The following is a 19,666-nucleotide window of genomic DNA, read 5'->3' on the forward strand; positions in this document are numbered from 1 at the left end:
GGTTTTTCTGGGCTGTACATACATGCACACTCAATTTTGAAAGGAGAAGGCGAGGCAGAGCAAGCAGTGGGAACTCAGATCCTTTCTAAAACTTATGAGGAAAGCAGGCAGTGGAAACAGCATATGGTTGGAGCAATTAGTATAGTAGTTGTGTCATTCCTGGAATCTGGGTTTATTGCAGGGCTGTGAAACAGCAGAAGCACCATATTGTTGAATTAATCTTCTCTACACAAACATAGGTTTTCAAATCTCAAGTTTAATGAGTACCTTATTTTAATTTCAAGCTTATGTTTTACCTCACACTTCACATTTTAGATCTGTTCATTTCAATTTCCTTGACTTTAGATAGGCTTAAATATTGCTCAAAAGTCCATATCAGATCAGTGTTTGAGCAGAGCTGGACAGGCCTGTTTTTCATCACTAGATTGGGCTAAATTGTGTCAGAATTTGGAGTTAGAATTGGTCAAGTATAGGGGAAGGGTTTTCTTTGTATCATTGTTTCCTAAAGTTGAACAAATGCTTTGCAGCTATTAGCCCAGTGATGGCGAACCTTTTAGAGACCGAGTGCCCAAACTGCAACTCAAAACCCACTTATGCATCATCGGGTGCTGGGTGAGTGTGGCCCATTGGCTGGGTGTGGCCAATTGGGGGGTGGCCCATTGGATGGGCGTGGCTGCGGTGGTAACAGCAGACTGGGTGGGACTAAAAAGTTCAATCAATCAATTCCAACTTTGCAAGATCTTTTTTCCCCGCGAGAAGTTGAAATTGACTGATTGATTGAACCTTTTTTTTTTTTGCACACGGTGGTGGAAGCCTAAAGCAAAAAGGTTTCATAAAACCCAGCTGAAGGCCTAGGACTGGGGTGACGACGTGCGTGCCCACAGAGAGGGCTCTGAGTGCTGCTTCTGGCACCCGTGCCATAGGTTCGCCACCACTGTATTAGCCTGTTACTCCTTGATATCTGACATTTTGCATGCAATAGTAATTAAGTATGTATGATAGTAAGGTAGATGCTGACAGTTGCAAAAGGAAACAGGAATTGCAACCTCAGTGAGCTTTAAAACTTTTCTTGGGATAGCTTTAACAGATGAAAACAGAACTAGGTCAGATTTGTGCTGGTCCAGGTGTTTCCTGAAGGGCACCATTAGCATGAGATTCACTCAGGGTTATTACCAACTCAAATGATTCCCTGGAACCAAAAATAGCCTTTGCCAACTAGCATAGCTCTTGCTGAAGTCACCACTGTTTGGGAATATTACTTTCTTTTACATCCTGATGATAACTATTGTGCACCAATATCAGCATGGCAGAATGAGCTTCAGCATCCAGATGCAGCCCTGCCTATAAAAGCTCTACAGTGCTTCATACTCTTTATTTCCCATACATGTACAGAGGAAGTCCCTTTTACTCTTCTTTTAACTTTAAAGTTTGTTTTAGTTTGAATTTAGAAGACTGGCAACTCCAGAAAATTTGGAGTGATGTGCCACATTAAAAGCTGTAGAATTCTCTCCCCCCCCCCAAAATGAGAAAATAGCATTGCACATCCTGGAAGAAAACATTCAGCTAAAGCATAAAATCCTAGAAGGGATGCATCACTGATGCTAACCCAAGGCCTGGGGGAAAAGCCAGTTTTGAATAGACTTTTTAAAGATAGAGGCTATACGGATCTCTAGAAGGGATTCTGTTCGAGAAACTCCTGAAGTATACAGTCGTAGTTTAGTCCTTTGTAACCATACACATTAATGATGAGTGTAATCATGAAAATACTCTTGCTGCACTTGACAGCATCTCCCAAAGGTAGCCGTGAAAGCTCAGGAATATGTGGTTTAACTTCCAACACACTTTTGCCTACTTCAAATTCAAATACTGCACACTTCCATAGGAAATACATCACCCTAATCTAATAAAAATAGGGAAATGCCTGGAACCAGTCTGGGTGGTGAGTATATAAAATCTGCAAAGTTTTTTTCTATTATCAATTTCTTATCAGAACAGCTCAGTGTGGTAGTTTCCCATTTTACTCATTAGTTTATTTCATCCATTATGCAGATGGGAAAATAAAGTCCTTGTGGAGCTAGCTTTTCATGGGGCTAGCTAAACAGAAATTTAAAATAGGTCGAAATTTTCTTTCTGCTATAAGAACTATTTAGCGTGAAGTACAAATCTGAGAGACAAAATGGTTTAAAAAACATTTTATAGTTATTATTTATATTTTACGCTTTTTTTTAATCAAGTGATGGATAAATACAAGAACTATTTAGTTCGAACCTGGCAGAGCAGAAAAAGAAGAAAAAGGAAACTCAAGTTCATAGTAAGGTAGAAAATTTGGAGATTCGGAGCTAAGATGCAGTTTTGTGTCTTGCAACATCATAAAGTATTGCAGCATTCAGCAACAATTGTTTAATTTATTCTGTGTCTGGTGGAGTAATACAATAAATATTTATTTTGGATGAAGACTGAGGATCTGTGCAATGTGAAATGCTGCCTCACCCAACAATTGTTGTTCCTCCCTTTTCTTAGCTTAAAATGCATTATGTGTCTAATGAATAACTCTTCAGTGCAATGCTTTCATTCTTGTGTTTGTGTATAAACACACATACACTTGAATGTTCTAGGAAATTGGATTGTATTTTATTTCTGTGACATTACAAGCGTTTTTCTGTTTAGTTTTGTTGGCTCACTTACCTATTCCAGGAAGAAAAGATAGGACTGAGGCCTGAGAATTGTCAAAAAGTGATTAGAAAATACTGATTTCTTTGAGTATAATATTGAAATGCACCTGATGAAATGAATAAATAGATAAATTTATACTCAAAGAGGATTTATCAGTGATTCCCCATTGGATTGGAAAAGGAATCAAATGGGGTGCTGGGAGAATCAGACCTGGGTTCTCCAACATTTGGATGAGGAGGTGGAGGGAACGCTGATCAGATTTGCAAGTATCAGAAAATTGGGTGGGGATAACTAATATAGACAGAAATAATATTCAGAACAATCTTGATAATTTAGAGAAACACGCTAAAAGTAATAGAAATAAATTTAACGATGTGCCAAGTTCTTGATTTAGAAAGCAAAAACCAAATATACTTGTGCACTGCCAAGAGTCTTTCAGCAAGATAAAAATACATTAATAGAGAGAGAGAGAGAGATAGGAGGCATCTTGTTAATGATTTGCTTTGAATATATAGGAGAAAACCATAAAAAAGGAAAACTCCATGCAAAGGCAGAGTCTCTGAGTGAATTATAGGAGTTCAGGACAAGTATCAGATGTGATCCAGAATGACTCGCTGTTTTCTCACCAAGTCCTAAACAGAACTGAAAATTTACTCGAGGATCTGACCTGCCAAGTGCCTCATTAAGGAATGCCACAGTCCTTGGTATATTGAATATGGATTCAAGTTTATTTTAAAATGCAAACCTGAATCCAGAGTTCTGGGGTAACTGAATGTTTTCTAGCCTTATCAAGTTATATTGTGCTCTTTCTGTAAACTGCCAATCCGTATCTGAGCCCGGTTTAAAGTGTGTTGTATTAGAACTCAGTTTCTTAAAAAGCTAAGAAGATTGAAGTTGTTTTAAAGTTCTGCCTTCAGCTTTTCCAGATATGCTGTCATTGGGATCAGAAGGTGGTTTTATCAGGCACAAACACTGTGGGGACCCCCACAGAGATTCCTACTGCATTTAAACATTAATGATTCTTGGAATAATCTTCTTGTTGCCTTACTTTCATTGAGCAGACTTTCCCCTCAGTCATTTCATGAAGCTTCTTAATCTTCATGGAGTTAAAACTTCGCTGTGTCTCCTTGGACCCACAAGGATTGGAAAGATTACATGCTTGCCCTGCAGTCGGAAGCCAGGGCAAAGCCAGAATTTCCCAAAGGGAAACAGCAGGCCCTCAAGCTCTTCAGAGCTGTAGCTTTACAAAAGAAAGCCAGCTTTGCTTCAGTCTCTAATAAAGTACTGCAAAGCAAGGAATCAGTTGACTCACCTTCCCTAAACAGCTGACTTTGGGAGAACAGACAGGTTTGGAGCTGCATTGGAATTGCTGCAAAGCTGCTTTAAAGCAGCAACACACCTCCAAATTCGTTTCCCCCATTCCCTGTGTTGCATGGAGAAAATGTAACAGAATGAACGTGTCCCTGTCACCTGGAAAGAATGAATGGCTAAGGAGGCAAAAAATTCTATGTTTGATTTCCCTTTTACTTTCCAAAATGGGATACCCAGAGGGCAGATGCAGAAGATGGTACTGGAATTGCAGAGGGAGAGAGAACCGGATACTATCGCTGTCCTTTTTTTTTGCTGATGGAAGACTTCCAAGATGGAAGACTTTGCTGATGGAAGACTTCCAAGATGGAAGACTTTGCTGATGGAAGACTTCCAAGACTTCCAAGACTTTTACTTCTGTAAGAACTAAATTTCTTATCAGTGGTCTAAACTCTTGAACCAGTTTGAGATGATCAGACGGAGCATTTTCCTTCCACTTGTTAGCTAAAGGCTGAGGGCTGGATTGCCTGGCATTGGGATCAGATAAAATTATTTGGTTAGTTTTTATAAGAGAAGCTTTGTGTTGTATTTTGGAACAATTCCCAGCAGAAGCCTGAAAGCAAATCTATTAAATGAACTCTAAGCCATGGTCATAAGCTAAGATGTCAAGTATGAGAAAGGGAATTAATATGTCAGTATTAATGAGAAGCTCTAGGAGCTGAGTTCCTTGTAGGGTTCTGAGCCAGGATTATTTTTCCTCTTTTGTTGGAAGATACACCACAGTATATTTTTTTCAATAGGTATGTTTGACCAATAGCATCTAGATAATTACTTTCAGTTGGAGTCATGTTTAATAACAGCACATGCACTTGCTTGGTAAAATGAGAGGAATTATCATTCTCTTTTATGCTACTTCTGTAAGCTTTGTTTTAAGTTGAAAACATCTGTCAAGGCACAGCAGGTTTTCTAATTGTTTGGTATAAAGAAAAAATGTTCCCTATCCTCATCCTGACTTTTTTGCCTTCTGTAGTAATGGAATAATTAACATTGTTGGGGCCAGAAGAGGTTAACTGTATGGAAATTGTTAGGAACATATGATTACCATACCACTAAGGGGTAAGGGGAGAACCATGTTAATCTATAGTAGCAAAAACCAGGAGGAATCTGGTAGCAATATTTCTGAATAACACATTTCGTCAGACACTTAGAGTGGCTAGATTGGTGTAGAGACTTAAATTGGGATGGAGTGGAGGGGAAAATAGGTTATGCAGATGTAGTTTACAAGTGCCGTATCAGTTAAAAACTGCACTATATTAAACACCTGTTTTGTTTTAGCACCACCAAATCTTTCTTGTGATAGTCCTTTCAGATGTTCCCCCATTCTTTTAATGTTGACATTGTATGTTTTAATTATGGTTTCCCAAGTGTATCGTAGACCCCTACTAGACTAATTTACACAATCTATTTTTCTCTGCGGGATCTTTTTTAACATCTGTGTTAATTGCTTCGCTTTGGTTTCATCAAGATTATAATCATATGAATTGAATAAGTCTTGTTTGGGATAATATAGGATTCTAAACTTTCTAACAAAATTTCATATAATTGTTATCACATATTTCCCATTGCATTTTTCTCAAATGATTATGTCTGCTCTCTCCATGCTGATATTTTTTCACTTTCTAATTTCATACCTAGATAACTATATACTGCATAAGAAATATGTGGGGGTTTTATGCATCATGAACCAAATTATGAAATCCCCCTGAATTTTGAGGAAGTACAGATACAATTTCAATCTGAAATCAAACATGCCTAACAAATCAAAATGTGTCTGTGTTAGATTCTTATTACATATTTGTATATTATAAAACATTGTAAGCTAACATGTTTAAAAAGCCCTATAGAATTTATCATTGAAACTTCACAAGTGGTGAGCAAATAAAGGAATAGGAAAAGGGGATGAAGATAAGACAGTAATACTGTTAATATGGGATAAGAACAAAGAGGTTAAACCAAAAGCTTAATGTAAACATTGGCTCTTGGTTGTAACAAGAAAATAGTTACTCTCTCTTCCTGAATTACTGACTAGTTTTATAAATGTTACATGATTGTTACAATTGATGAAATTATTAAACATGTAAAACTACTGTATTTCACTCTAAATGTTTGCACAAATACATTCCTCTACACGAGGTGAGACGTGTCTTATAATCTTGTATTAACATAGCTAAATACACGTTTAGTCCCAGCCTCCCCAAGTGGGTATGTTCCCATTGTGCTGAAGTTCAACTTGCTTTCAGGCTTGCTAGCTGGGGATGTTCAGAGTTGGTTGAACACGCCTGGAAGTCACCAAACTGGGGAAGACTGCTCTGAGTTAAGCATACAGAGACAGGAAACTTGTATGAATATCAAACTGCTCAACAATTTAAATAGGAACTGTTTTTTAAAAGGGATTATCTAGGAATAGAGATTTTTTTTTTTTCATTTAGGGCAGGGGTAGGCAACCTTGGCTCTTTTATGACTCATAGATTTCAGCTCCCAGAATTCCTGAGTCAGCTATGCTGACTCAGGAATTCTGGGAGTCGAAGTCCATGAGTCATAAAAGAGACAAAGTTGCCTATCCCTCATTTAGGGCAATGACCTTTTTTTCCTATGAGGGCAATAACCTTAACCACCAGTTCATATTAGTAAGTAACTCAGACCAAGATTTCTGTTTTGGATTCTAGTGTTACCCACATAAAGGCATTTTTGCGGGTTTCCCCCCCCCCCTTTCCTTAACAAATGTTTGTGATCCGAAAAAAAGAAAATAAAAAGGGAAAAGATGAAAGGATTAGAAAATACATTGCGTTCCAGATTTTCTCTTAAAATTTCATGAACAAGGCAGGGCTGTTGAACAATAAAAGACTTGTCTAAAAATGCACTTGGTCTAGTTGACACGTCAGTCAAAATCATTTTTTGTGTACTTATTTAAAGAAATAAAGACTACTTTTAATTGGAAGTTTCTTTAACAGGCTTGTAAAATGGACATGGAAACCATTGTACTTCCCTCCCTCTAGAGTCATGAACACAGGGTGGAGTCATCTGATAGAAAATATTAAATTATAACAGCTAAATCTCAGCTTATGAAGTATTACATTTGTGAAAGTTTGGCCAAGGTTTCTACAGTAACTATGCAGCTTCTGAAATATAATCACTAGCACTGTTTGGGCTGCACCTAGATTACTCTGATAGCTGGCCTCCTTTCTTTTCTCCAGGAAATATGCCAAGCTAAAGCTGTCTCAAAAGGGCCTTTGTTAAGAAATAATTTAAAAAGTGATTCGATTTTGATACAAAAGGAAAGGTACCTGGGAAATAAGGCATGAAATAGTTCAGTGAAAAGATAACACAAGGGACTGAAACCTTTTTATTTATGGTAGTTAAGCCTACATGAGGGACTTTTTAATATATGAGAAAGGAGGAAATCAAAGTGGAAAGTGAGATGGACATTCTACAGGAGCTTCCCATAGTCTTGGATTGGCATTTGTAGACAAAGAGTGTGAGTTGCTTCTGATAAAATGTTGCGTAGCGTTAAAGATTTTGTGCGTCAAAGTTGCAGATTCAATCATACAACCTATCCATTCAGCACTGGTAGCCCAGTGAGTAGGCATGTAAAGTCCTCTCTAGGATTGATCAGGAGAAATAAGAAATAAAGTTCTTTTTTTAGGCTCTAATAGAGAATTTGACCAAAAAGCCAAAACTATCTTATTTCCTGTAGCGTGCAAGCTCATTTGTTACCAGTAGGATTGCCAAGTTCATAGTCAATGTCAGTTGACTGAGAACTTATTTTATACAATCAATTGGGATAAAATAATTTTATTTTATTTATTTTATTTTATTTCATCTTAAAGCTTTGTACATGTGCATTTCATGCATCATATATTTTTGCATATTGGCTTTGCCTTTCATTTTGATAAGGCCAGTTGGCTAATCAATAAAAGTGAACGAATGCGAGAGTGAATGATATAAATTGTGGGTAGAGATTTGTAAGAAGGGTCTGAATGTAAGTGCATGGCAGTGTCAGTGTACTGCAACAGCCAAATGATAATCCAGTGCAAACTGAATCTTGCTCATAGAAGAGAAGGATCATTTTTACACTTAAGGTATTATGTGTATGGAAATTATTTTATTTCTTGATTTTACAAATGTATCTGTATTTATTTCAGAACCATGCTTTAGAACCACATGTTCATGTCTATTTCCTATATATTCACATGTAGAAAATCGGTGTACATGAATCAAGGTTGGGATTCTTTATATGAATGATAGAATGAGGTCTGGTTTGTGAAATAAATGTTATTTTTTCCAGGTATGCTACTATCTAAAGTTGGCATGGATAACCCATGGGCTGCAAGACATACATAATTTTGTGGTCTTTTTTGGTCCATAAAGTTCCCTAAAATTTGTGCAACTGCTAAATAACCATGGCAATTGCATAATAGCAGATTCCCAAGATAAAGATTCCCTACTATAAAGTAGTTATTATGTTGTAGGGCTCCACAATCTCCTTAAATAATCTTTGTGCATGTCTCTAATGTTTCTTTGAAACAAAGGGCAAATACAATGGTGTCAAAACATATAATTTATGCAACCATGTTCTGAAGGAAAGAATGGTCAGGGGTCCTTGGTGCTCTCTGAGCTTGCTTGTTTCCTTGCAGACATTTCATTACCCTAACTAGATAACATCTGTTTGACCTGGTTGGTCAAACAGTTGATCTAGTCAACTTCAGACCAACAATCAAATAAGCAATACCCCAGTCAAGAAACTGCCAAAGAGCCATCAGTAAACAGCCCAACCAAAGAATCCCTAAGACCGCCCCCACCCACACAGACAGGCAAGAAGCCAGAATATTAGCTGACAGCAAACAGCACTCCTTACTAGCACTGATGATCTTACCTAGTTAGGGTAATGAAACATCTGCAAGAAAACAAGCAAGCTCAGAGAGCACCAAGGATTCCGATTTCAACCCTGAACTACAAATATTCTCCTTCATTGGAAAGAATGGTCTCTGACACTAATTTATTCAACAGAAAGTACCAGATACCTTGAAAGAATTGCAAGCTCTTTATTGTTATTTTGGCGGCATTACAATAGCCTGTAAGGCTATCTAGCAGCTCCTGACTTGTGAGCAACTTTATACCCTGTGACTTAAGTCCTTACAGCTTTAACATGCCATTCAGAGAAGTGTAGAATCAAGTAGCCTCTAAGAAATGGTTGCAAGCAGGTTCAGATGGCTGAAAAATCTTGCCAAGAAAATTGCAAGGGCTTCTCCAGGCAGTCACTGAGAATCAGATATGATTGAATGAAAGGAAAAATGTGGTGGATCTAAGTTTTAACTTCTGACTGGGCTCACCTCTAGGAAATATTTTCAGACAAGATCTCAACTCCTTGACATAATTAGTGTTCACATATCATAGTAAATCATATTGTTTGTTTATGCTTGGTAAACAAACAGGATCAACATAATATATGAATGCTACCAATTACCTATATCGTGTTAAGCTATAAAGGAGTTTGCTAGGTTTTGGCTTGGTGCATTGCATACATTCAGTCAATTTTGTTTGCAACTCATGATTCAAGGTTTAATGTAGATTTGCAAAAGGCACACTTCATGGAGTCCCCTTCCTCCCTTTTCTCCTATTAATATTTTGCCTCCTTCTTTGATTTATCTTTTAATGGGGAGATTGCAAAAGCATAAAGCACTCCAGAGCTTAATCTTTATTATTACACTGTCCCAAATTGATCCTGTCACCACCTAGTCTTGGTGTATATCTCTTGATCCAATGGAACAGTATATTCCTGGCTTAGTGTATTGTGTAACTCAAACTTTAGTATAGCATATTCAGTGTCATATGAGTAACAAAGATGTTTAAATGAGGAGAGGCAGGCAAAAGTGCTGCTGAGCTATTGCAGTTTTGAACAAGTACAGTGGCTTCACATTTGTGACGCTCTAATTAGAGATAAGTAGGGATGGTGATTGGGTGAATTAAGGACACTGTTAAGAAAAAAGCAAAAGAGGGCAAACAGGTGCACTTATTTGGCATGGATCTACATCAGGTGTGTCAAACTGCTGGCCCGTGGGCCGGATGCATCATGCCGAAACTGCGCCCACCCCATTGCCGGCAATGGAAAAAAAGTCGCGTCACGTGACGTGACATTGCAAGTTTGACGCCCCTGGTCTAAACAATTATTGAAAAAGGTTAGGCAATCCAATTGCATAAAGATTCATTTTCCAACTGAAGTGTCAAAAGATGACAGGTCTTAGGCTGTTGGAAAAGGATCCCAAAGATAAAATCCCAGCTAAGATTAGCTCCGATATGGAGTAGAGATTCTCTGGCTCCCATTTTTCTAGATTCTTTGGCAGCTGTTTATTATATAACAATATATATATGGGCTCATACTTCGTCTTAGAAACAGCAGGGCCTATTATTTTGTCATGTGAACTGTGGGATCTATTCAAAATATATCTTGAAGAAAGCTGTGATGAGTAAATTGAAGCCCTATTACGAAATAGGATATACAGTATTTGGCATGGCAGTTTGTGAATAGACAAGATAAACATTGTCTTATGACCTGCTTGTGAGTTTCTGGGAGCAATTAGTTGGTCACCCACATTGGTATTTTACTGCCTGAAACAAATATGGTGCACCTTCTAACATTACATGTGCAAAAGCCACTAGATTGGAAATGGAATTTTATTTCAGCACCAGTGACAGCATCTTTCACAGCCCCCGAGGACAGCAGGCTAGCTCAGAAAACAGAGAGATGATATAGTTATTGTGCATACAGATCTGTCTTCCAACAACTTACAATTGTTCCAGTTTTCCCACAACAGCTGGGGAAGCTACTTCACTCTTCCTAATTGCTCAACTGGACTGTTGTGAGCAATCCACATAGAAATAATATACTTGGCAAGATGAATCTTTGGTGATTTAGCAAGATTGCTGTATACCAATTTAGCCTCCTGGGACTTTAATTTTATGGTAAAGGAAGCCAGTTGGATATTAAATGCTTGGACTGTCTAGCATCTCCAGGGGTAGAATCCCATATTTGCAAGTAAGGTAAAGGAGTCCCCACAGATTTCACTCTGCTAGTCTTTGCCAACTATAGAGGGCAGTGCTCATCTCCATTTCCTCCATATTGCAGGACTAGATAGGAATCCTGTCCCCAAGATTTTAGAGGACTGTTGCCAGCTTGAAGACACAGTATTGAACTAGATTGGCCAGTCAATAATATAAGATTATAAACCTGTGCCATTTCAGAAATACAACATGGGAATAAATGAAACCAGAATTTTGGCTGTTAATAAGATGAACGCAAAACCACTCACGATCACAGAATCTATACTACAAGCAGAAAACGATACCCTCCAGGGATGCTAGGCAATATCTTCCATCATTTTCAGCCAGATTGGCTGAGAATGCTGGCTGGGAATCAGAATGCAGGGGATCTAGATCAGTCCCCATCGCTAAGTTTACCCTAAATTTGAGAAGAAATTCTGATTTTTGTCATGCAAATAACATGTCTCCATAAAATGTAACCGGCTTCAGCCAATTACTGCCCTGCTTCCATTTCTTTCTTCACTTTCTCTATATAATATCTCTCTGTATTCTGTTACAGGTGGAATCTCTCCCAATGGTCAGTTCAGTACTCTACAGCAACAGTTTAGCTCAAGATCCCAAACTAATGGCATAGATCACAAAGGTTTGGTAGGTACTGCTGTTTCTGTTTCCTGTTTCTAATAATATTTAACTGCACTATTTATATTTCAGTGTTATTTATATTTCAATCTTATTTGGGTGGATGGTTTATATGCATATATGTCCTTTCTGTTGCTGACTTCCAGCCCTGCAGCCTTTAAGTGATGATGCCATATAATATGCTTGTTTATCCTAATAATGGCGTCAGGGCAAGCAATGCCTATTCTTAAGCCACAAACAGTGTTGATGTTAACGAGGGCAGCCTGTAGCCCCCAGAATCCCTGTGGTAGATACTCATTAGTATGTAGATTAGATTATTTCAAAACATCTCAGCTGATCTAAGAACTGGCATGAAGGGGGTGTGCGTGTATCTGTGTATGAGAGACAGAATTTATCTGCTTTTGAAAATAAGTATTAACTTTCCCTTCCTTCCTTCGTTCTTTCTTGCCCTTGCAGCTGCACCATTCCGTTGGCAATAATGGCTATAATTCTGTGAAGGCTGCCGGCTGGTCCTCCCGCTCAGCAGTGGATCTCAGGCCCAATACTAGAATAGCCGCTGTCAGCAATGGCACTGGCCCCAAAAGCCCCCTGTACGGCACAAATTACAGCTCCACCACCCGACCCAGGTCTTTCCATGACAAGAACTACCGGAACTGTCAGAACTATGACACCATGTCCTTGCACTCCCTGCGTCTGACAGATGGTCGAGGCGGCCCTGGGGGTGTGGATGACCACTACAGCTTAATGTCTGAGATGGATCCACTGACCCAAGCGACTCTCTATAAAAACCGGGGTGGGGGTGGCTTCCAAAGATCCTACGCCTTTGAGAGGCAGATGAGCGCTGGCTCTAACGCTTGCGCAAAGCGACCCCTTGAGTGGATGGATGGCATGGTGGTCCCCCAGAACAGGACCGTCATCCGTGCACCAGCCATGCGTACTCTGCAACGTTTCCAGAGCAACAACCGCTCCCGATTTAGTACAGGCTCTTTCAGTGGCACTCAGACCTCCCAAGGAGGGGCTGGGAACACCTATGTCACAGTGGAGCGTACTTCCCGTGCCCCTTCCGTGCACAGCTTGGCTGAATCCAACCACCATTTGCAAGACCTGCATGGCATGGACATGTTTGATGGTCAGAATACACTGATGTCCCAGCAGTCCTACTCTGGTGGGTAAGTGTGCTGTGAATTTGTAGCAGTGCAATGCTCTGGTGCTAAGTGAGCTGAGGAAACTGGAACAGACGGCTGTCACCCACTTAGCTGCCCTGAATTCCAACTAAATCAATCTCTATTGACAGTGGAAAGTGGGAATGACATGACTGCAGTTCAGGCACACAAAGTAGTCCTAGACCTAGAAACCTTGCCACAGGGGCATGGAGCAGCTAATTTTTTGCAGATTGTTTCTTTGCCTGGATGCTCTTTATTGGTGAATCTGGAAGTTAAGGTACCTGTTATGCCTCAAGGACTCGGGTGGCAAAAGAATGGCACCAGTCTCTGGATTCTGCCATTACTGAGCTGAAAGCCACCTACAATAACCAGCATAGTGGCAAGGAAAATAATACAAATTACGTTCTGTGTGCTCACTGATTTTCATATATGGGAATTGTAAATGAGGTTATTCTGAGTCTGGGCAGGCATTGACGTTTCTGTCAGTCCTAATTAGACTTACAGGGTGTTGGTATATGGTATTTTTCTATAACAGATGTTTCTATAACAGAGGGGTTATTTCAGTTATTCCTTGCTGACTAGCTGTAGGTATAACAGCTGAGATTGGCAAGGTAAGAACCATTGGTTCCCAGGCTGGGAATGGCCAGTTTGGAAACATATCTTCTTAAAGCAATAGGGGGACCCAATAGGTTTTGGTTAATTGAGAAAACTGAAAGAAAGAAGCTTAGAATTGAAACCAATGGGTATGAATTAATTAATTTTTATCTCTCTCCCCTCATACCTCCCTCTTCTTCTCCCTCTGTCCCTCTCTCTGTCTCTGACATTTTTGCACTGCATTGGGCAAGCAGCGGATGGCACAGAATCTTAATTTTTTTTATCACAACGTAAAATCTTTTTTTTCCTGGAGTTTTGCATTCTGAGAAATTACATTTGTAGTTGTGAAAAGTAAAGCAAGTTTCTAGCACTTATATAAGGGAAAATATTTATATAAGGGAATATTGAATAGCAAAAGCAAAGGTTGTAATAGTTTAGAAACTTGATGTACAGTATTTACATTTATGGTCTGATTATCCCAGCCCTGTAACCCTATTTTAATCAGGCTCTTTCCTTATTAAGTTCTCTTCCCCCTCCTTTTTTTAAAGCAAGATCTTTATGTTTTGGCAAGGAATTCAAATTCCTTGTATGCCTCAGATCATCTAGCAGGGCAGTTTTGTACCTAAATGTATGTATGTAGTTTTGTTTAGTAGATATAGGTAGTCCTCAGCTTACAACCAGTCACTAAAATGACCATTCAAAGATACAACAGATACCCCCACACACACCTCCAAAAGGTACTTACAACCCAATTTTTAAGTTCCAACAGCCACAACCCCATGCAGTCATATGATTGCATTTTGGGCACCTGGCAACTGACACACATTTATAGCCATTTCTAGTGTCCCACAGTCACATTATCACAATTTGTTTTGCTGGTTTCCAGCATTTACTTCCAGTTTCTGACAAAAAAAAGCCCATTGGATAAAACAGATTCACTTAACGACCGTGATATGTTCACTTAATGAGCATTGCAAAAAAAAAGGAATAGTCAAGCGGTGATTTATTTAACAACTGCAACAATTTATTATTGTAATTCTGGACTCAATTACAGCTGAATTTGGGGTGGGGGGGGCGGTAAGCACAACAATCAGATGGATATTATTAGAAATCTCTGTAAAATAAAGAGAAGATTTGAAATTGCATAATGTCCTCTCTGATTTAATTTTGGTTTCAGATTTGATGACATTGATCTTCCCTCTGCGGTGAAATATCTGATGGCTTGCGACCCCAACCTCCAGGTGCTTGGGGCTGCTTATATCCAGCATAGGTGCTACAGTGACAATGATGCCAAGAAGCAGGTGAGGCTAAGATGGATTTATAGCTGAAGGCATGCCTTAGATCCCAATATTATCTTCAGTTTACTCAGCAGTGACTCTCCTTTAAGAGATTGTGTCATGCTTAGTTAAAACAGTTGTGGTGAGAGGGGTTCTTGTATGTTAAGAGGGAAGATTATTTGACTGAACAAAAAGGCAGCTTGCTTAGAGACAGGATGAGATGGGTGCACATCTCTGCTCTTCTCTCTTAACATGTGTGCCACTCTCCCTCTTTCCATAGGCTCGCAGTCTCCAAGCCATATCCAAACTGGTGAAGCTCTTCAACAGTCCTAACCAAGAGGTGCAGCGCCATGCCACTGGTGCCATGCGCAATCTTATTTATGACAATGCAGAGAACAAGCTGGGGCTGGTGGAAGAAAATGGAATCTATGAGCTGATGCGCACTTTGAAGGAGCAGGATGATGAATTACGCAAGAATGTTACTGGTGAGTGAACATTGTTGTAGCCAAATTGTGGGCGGAGGATTGGGAGCATGGATCTATAGCCCACCCAGGAAATAGGAAAATTAAAAAGAAATAGGATAAGTCATATTTTTTTTCGGACTAATTTCAAAACAATCTTTCTTGTGGCACAGTGGTTAGAATGGTAGTATTGCAGGCTAATTCAGTTCACTGCTAGGAATTTGACTGGCTCAAGGTTGACTCAGCTTTCCATCCTTCTGCAGTCAGAAAAATGAGGACCCAGATGGTTGGGGGTAATATGCTGACTCTGTAAACTGCTTAGAGAGGGCTGTAAAGCACTGTGAAGCGGTATATAAGTCTAAGTGCTATTGCTATAGCCTTCCACTGGGAAAAAAGTGTGTCTTGCCCTAATGTTACATTTAATTTCCACTGTATCTTAACATAAGGGTCAGAAGAGGAGAAATCTTAGTATAATGAGACTGATCCTTGCGATTAATAGCCAAATGTTACAACGGGAGGAAGCAATTTCTATCTTAGAGAAAATGTCTTTAATAGGAAATAGAAAAAGGTTCTGCTTTTTAAAATTAAATTTAATTAAAAAATATCACTGCATCAACTGGCTGAAAGTGATTCAGCCTTTATAAAGCGATGCTAATATTTTTTTTATCTACTGTTCAACCAAATAACTACCAGGTAAATTATAATAAAATATAAACAATAGCATAAGTTTAATCTGGAAAAATAGCTAAACAGAGGAAGATTCGTGGGACAGATGAAATCTTCCTCCCACTGGTGTTGCCAGACCTAAATTTCCATTGTAAAGTAAAACCACGTTTCAGTGAAACTTTGTGTGGAGGTGACGGCTGTTATTCCAAAATGTCCATTAAATATGAAAGTATGTCATCATGGCCAGTTACAATTTTATGTATTTATTATAATTTCATAATTGCATAAATGGCATACATGACAATTTGTTTAATGTCATAATCATGCAAACATGAATCATAGATGTTGCAAAGTTAAGGTAAATTTAATACTTCATCAGGCTACTTTAGATGTAATGGACTTGTTTGTTATTTTGGAGGGATGTCTGTTATATATTCACATTAAATGTGAATCCATGAAATTATACGCTGTATAAACAATTAAGTAATTAAATATGTGATATGTCTGGGGTATGGAAGGAGGGGGGAAAAGGAGAAGGAGAAAACAGATTGGTAGAGGTCAGGAAAGAAACTATGGCCATTTCATCTCCTAATTATTTTTATATAAGCCAGGAAGAGTCTTAAACCAGAATGGAAATAAATAACTAGAGTAAATAATTCAGTGACAAATTTTAAGGTATAAAAGAAATCTTGAGGATGGAGTCTCGCACCACATCAGATTTTGCCATATAATAACTACTAGAATTACAAGCAAGATTCAGAGATTGATGTACCTAAAAAAGGTCTTGCGGTAATAGAAATATTATATAGGGTGGCAATATGATTAAATTGATAATATGGGGTGGCAATATGATTAAATTGAAATGTGATAGGATTTAAAAACCTGAATGTATCAAGGGAGAAAGGGTGGCAAGAAACAATGTATAGCAGATTTAATGCCAGAATTGAAACTGCCATCTGTCTTTACACAAAGATTAAATGCAGGCAAGACATTAATTGTATTTGCCTTTTTTGGAAGAAAACAACCTTGGCTTCTATTTTTATCTGGAAAGAAACCTCTAATGTACAGCTGAATTGCAGTTACACAACTAGTAATCACATTTATAGACAATCACAGTCCCAAAGGATTTGCAACAGTTACTGCTAAACCAAAATGTTGTAACCAAGAATTTGCCGAGTAAGCTATGATTTACTGAATGATACACAATGTCAGGTTGCGTTTGCACATCACACTAAACTAAAAATGCTAAGTTTCGTTTATAGGTGAAAACAGGGTCATATTTAGGTTACTTGTGCATTTTGTTTGGTGCATTAGATGCATTCTTGTTCAGAGCATTTGCTTCCTTCCGTTCCAAGTTCCCTTCATAATTAGCAACCTTTAATTTTCCTAAAATAGTACTGTAGTTTATTTCTTAATGGAAAAAATCAGTGAAATATTAGCAACTCCTGGATGCTCTCTATTTCTTTGAATATCCTTCTGGGAAGAGATTGGAATGTCAGCCCATTAACAAGCTCAACTTCAATGGATTCAGCAAATCCTAGCAAAGAAAAGGGTGTTAGGAGGGGTTGGGGAAAGGGCTGTGAAATTCCTGCAAATTAAGTGGTTGTTCTGCTTAACATCAGCTAAAGAGATAAAGAGAAGCAGGGCTGGGGGAGGAAGGGGCACAGTGTGGCTCTATGTTGCAGTTGCAGGCAAATATCCTTTCCTAGGAAGAACCGGGAATAGGAATAAAGAGATCTGCCAGAGGGAAGAGATTATATTTGCCTTCTGTTATGCAAAGGTGCTTTTCCTGCCTGACAAGCTCTGATTGTTTAATACCAAGGCCAATGAGAAAGGTAGGCCCAAAGCATTGAACTTCCATGCATGTTTCTAGCATGTTGGACACTTGTGGAATGTTAATGGAATTCAATTGAAGTTGGAGAGAGTAATCCTCTGATACCATAGTCTAGGGCAGGGGTCCCCAACCTTGGCAACTTGAAGACTGGTGGACTTCAACTCCCAGAATTCCTCAGCCAGCTTCTGGGAGTTGAAGTCCACTAGTCTTAAAGTTGCCATGGTTGGAGACCCCTGGTCTTGGCAGAGGTCTCCAATCTTTTTGGTTTGGCAGCCCGGAAAGGGAGGCATGCAATGCCACGTGCACACGCACAAATGGGCCATACGCCTGTGCACGCAAAAATTCGCATGCACCCATGCAAATGGCCACACGCAAGCGCATGCACACATGCAGATGGGGCTATGCGGGCACGAGTGCTGCAAATGGTGTGGCACTAGCGCTGGCAGGACACTATGGGTGGCACTAACACTGATGGGATGCTCTGGGGCGGGGTGGCGCTAGCACCGGCAGGATGCTTGGAGCAGCACTAGTGCTGGTGGGACGCTCAGGGGCAGGGCAACACTAGCACCAGCAGGATGCTCAGGGCGGTGCTAGTGCTGCTGGGACGCTCAGGGCAGGGTGTAGCTAGCACTAGCGGAATGCTTGGGGTGGCGCTAGCATGAGTGTGTGGGAGTGAGTGCATATGCACTTGCACTGGCCATCCCTTCACGCAGCCCAGTGGCCATGTGGTTGGGGACCCCTGGTCTAGGGAACCAGATGAGCTTAACAAGGTGACTGGTAGTTTGGAGGAGTGAGGGTTAGAGAAGATAGATCGCTTATAAACTGATATGATGTTAGTGTATGTCACCAGAGAAATTGGCTAGAATGTTCACATGTTGGAAATGTGAACAACATAAAGGGACATATTGTCATGTTTGGTGCACATATAAAAAAAATAGAAAATTTTGGATTCAAATACAGATTTTAAAGATTAATGCAAGTTGAGACCAGAGACTTTTCTTTTGGGACTGATGGACAAACAGTTGGAAAACAGTCATGGATCTTTGTTTTTGTACATGGTAAGCACATTGAGATGTTTATATGCACAAAGTTGGAAAGATTCAGCATTACCTACAATACCTAAAATGGAGGACTGGCTGGTGAAGATGATGAAGCTTGTAAATTTACTGAATTATAAGTTTATGGTTTTGGTGATGTGACAGGATAGATTATAGAAAGAGAGTTATGAGGAGTAAAAGCCAAAATTATAACTGCTATAAAAAGATTAATCTTTTGCCAATTACATGGCAAAAATCTAAACATTTATTATGGGAATGTTTTCTCAGCTCTCTTGTGTACTAAAGCCCTTCATATACAATCAGCAAGCTCCAAAGTTCTAAATAAATATTGCAGTAATATGTTTACTGATAATTGTACTACTTTTAGGTTAATTGCAGTATTGTGCAAGATTGACTTTCTAATCTAGACAAACCTAGGACCCTCCTTGAGCTTTCATCCATTAATTCCCTCATAAACCATCTGCCTCTCTACCAGTATGCAAGCAGATAAATCCCAGCTAAATCTGCATCACTATCTTAGTTTCATAAGAGGAAATACCACCTCATCTTGCTTTATGTTGCTCCTCTTTTAAGAGAATTCTGGCTTTATGAAGTCTCATTGTATTTTCTCTCACCCAATCCTTTTCATTCCAAGAATTCTGTATATACCTAACCTGCTTTCCAGAAACACAGTATTTTCTCTCCATGTATGGCTTAACTACTCTTCAGCTATCCAAACATGCACAGTTGCAACAAATCTGTTCATTTCATAAACAAATGCATGTTGGCTGCTGAAAAGAACAACCTTAAATTCTTGTTTGCTAACTTGTGCTCATCTACATCCACTGATAAGCCATAATGTGAATTCAGCAAGAGCCATCCTGTCCTTCAGTTGTCTGCAATTCTGAATGGAACT

At 39.2% G+C, this 19,666-nt stretch overlaps 1 protein-coding gene across 1 annotated transcript in view; it reads left to right on the forward strand.

Annotated features, from left to right (window-relative positions):
• The window catches only part of PKP3 (plakophilin 3), a 78,637-nt gene that overhangs the window by 46,935 nt on the left and 12,036 nt on the right, over positions 1 to 19,666 (forward strand). Inside the window, exons 3-6 of the mRNA XM_015820063.1 lie at positions 11,639 to 11,727; positions 12,175 to 12,887; positions 14,653 to 14,776; positions 15,033 to 15,237. Coding sequence (XP_015675549.1) covers positions 11,639 to 11,727; positions 12,175 to 12,887; positions 14,653 to 14,776; positions 15,033 to 15,237 — 1,131 coding nt within the window. The remainder of the gene's footprint in view (positions 1 to 11,638; positions 11,728 to 12,174; positions 12,888 to 14,652; positions 14,777 to 15,032; positions 15,238 to 19,666) is intronic.

The sequence above is a fragment of the Protobothrops mucrosquamatus genome, unplaced genomic scaffold (assembly GCF_001527695.2).
Source record: "Protobothrops mucrosquamatus isolate PMUCROS unplaced genomic scaffold, P.Mucros_1.0 scaffold1049, whole genome shotgun sequence".
Taxonomy (NCBI): Eukaryota; Metazoa; Chordata; class Lepidosauria; order Squamata; family Viperidae; genus Protobothrops; species Protobothrops mucrosquamatus.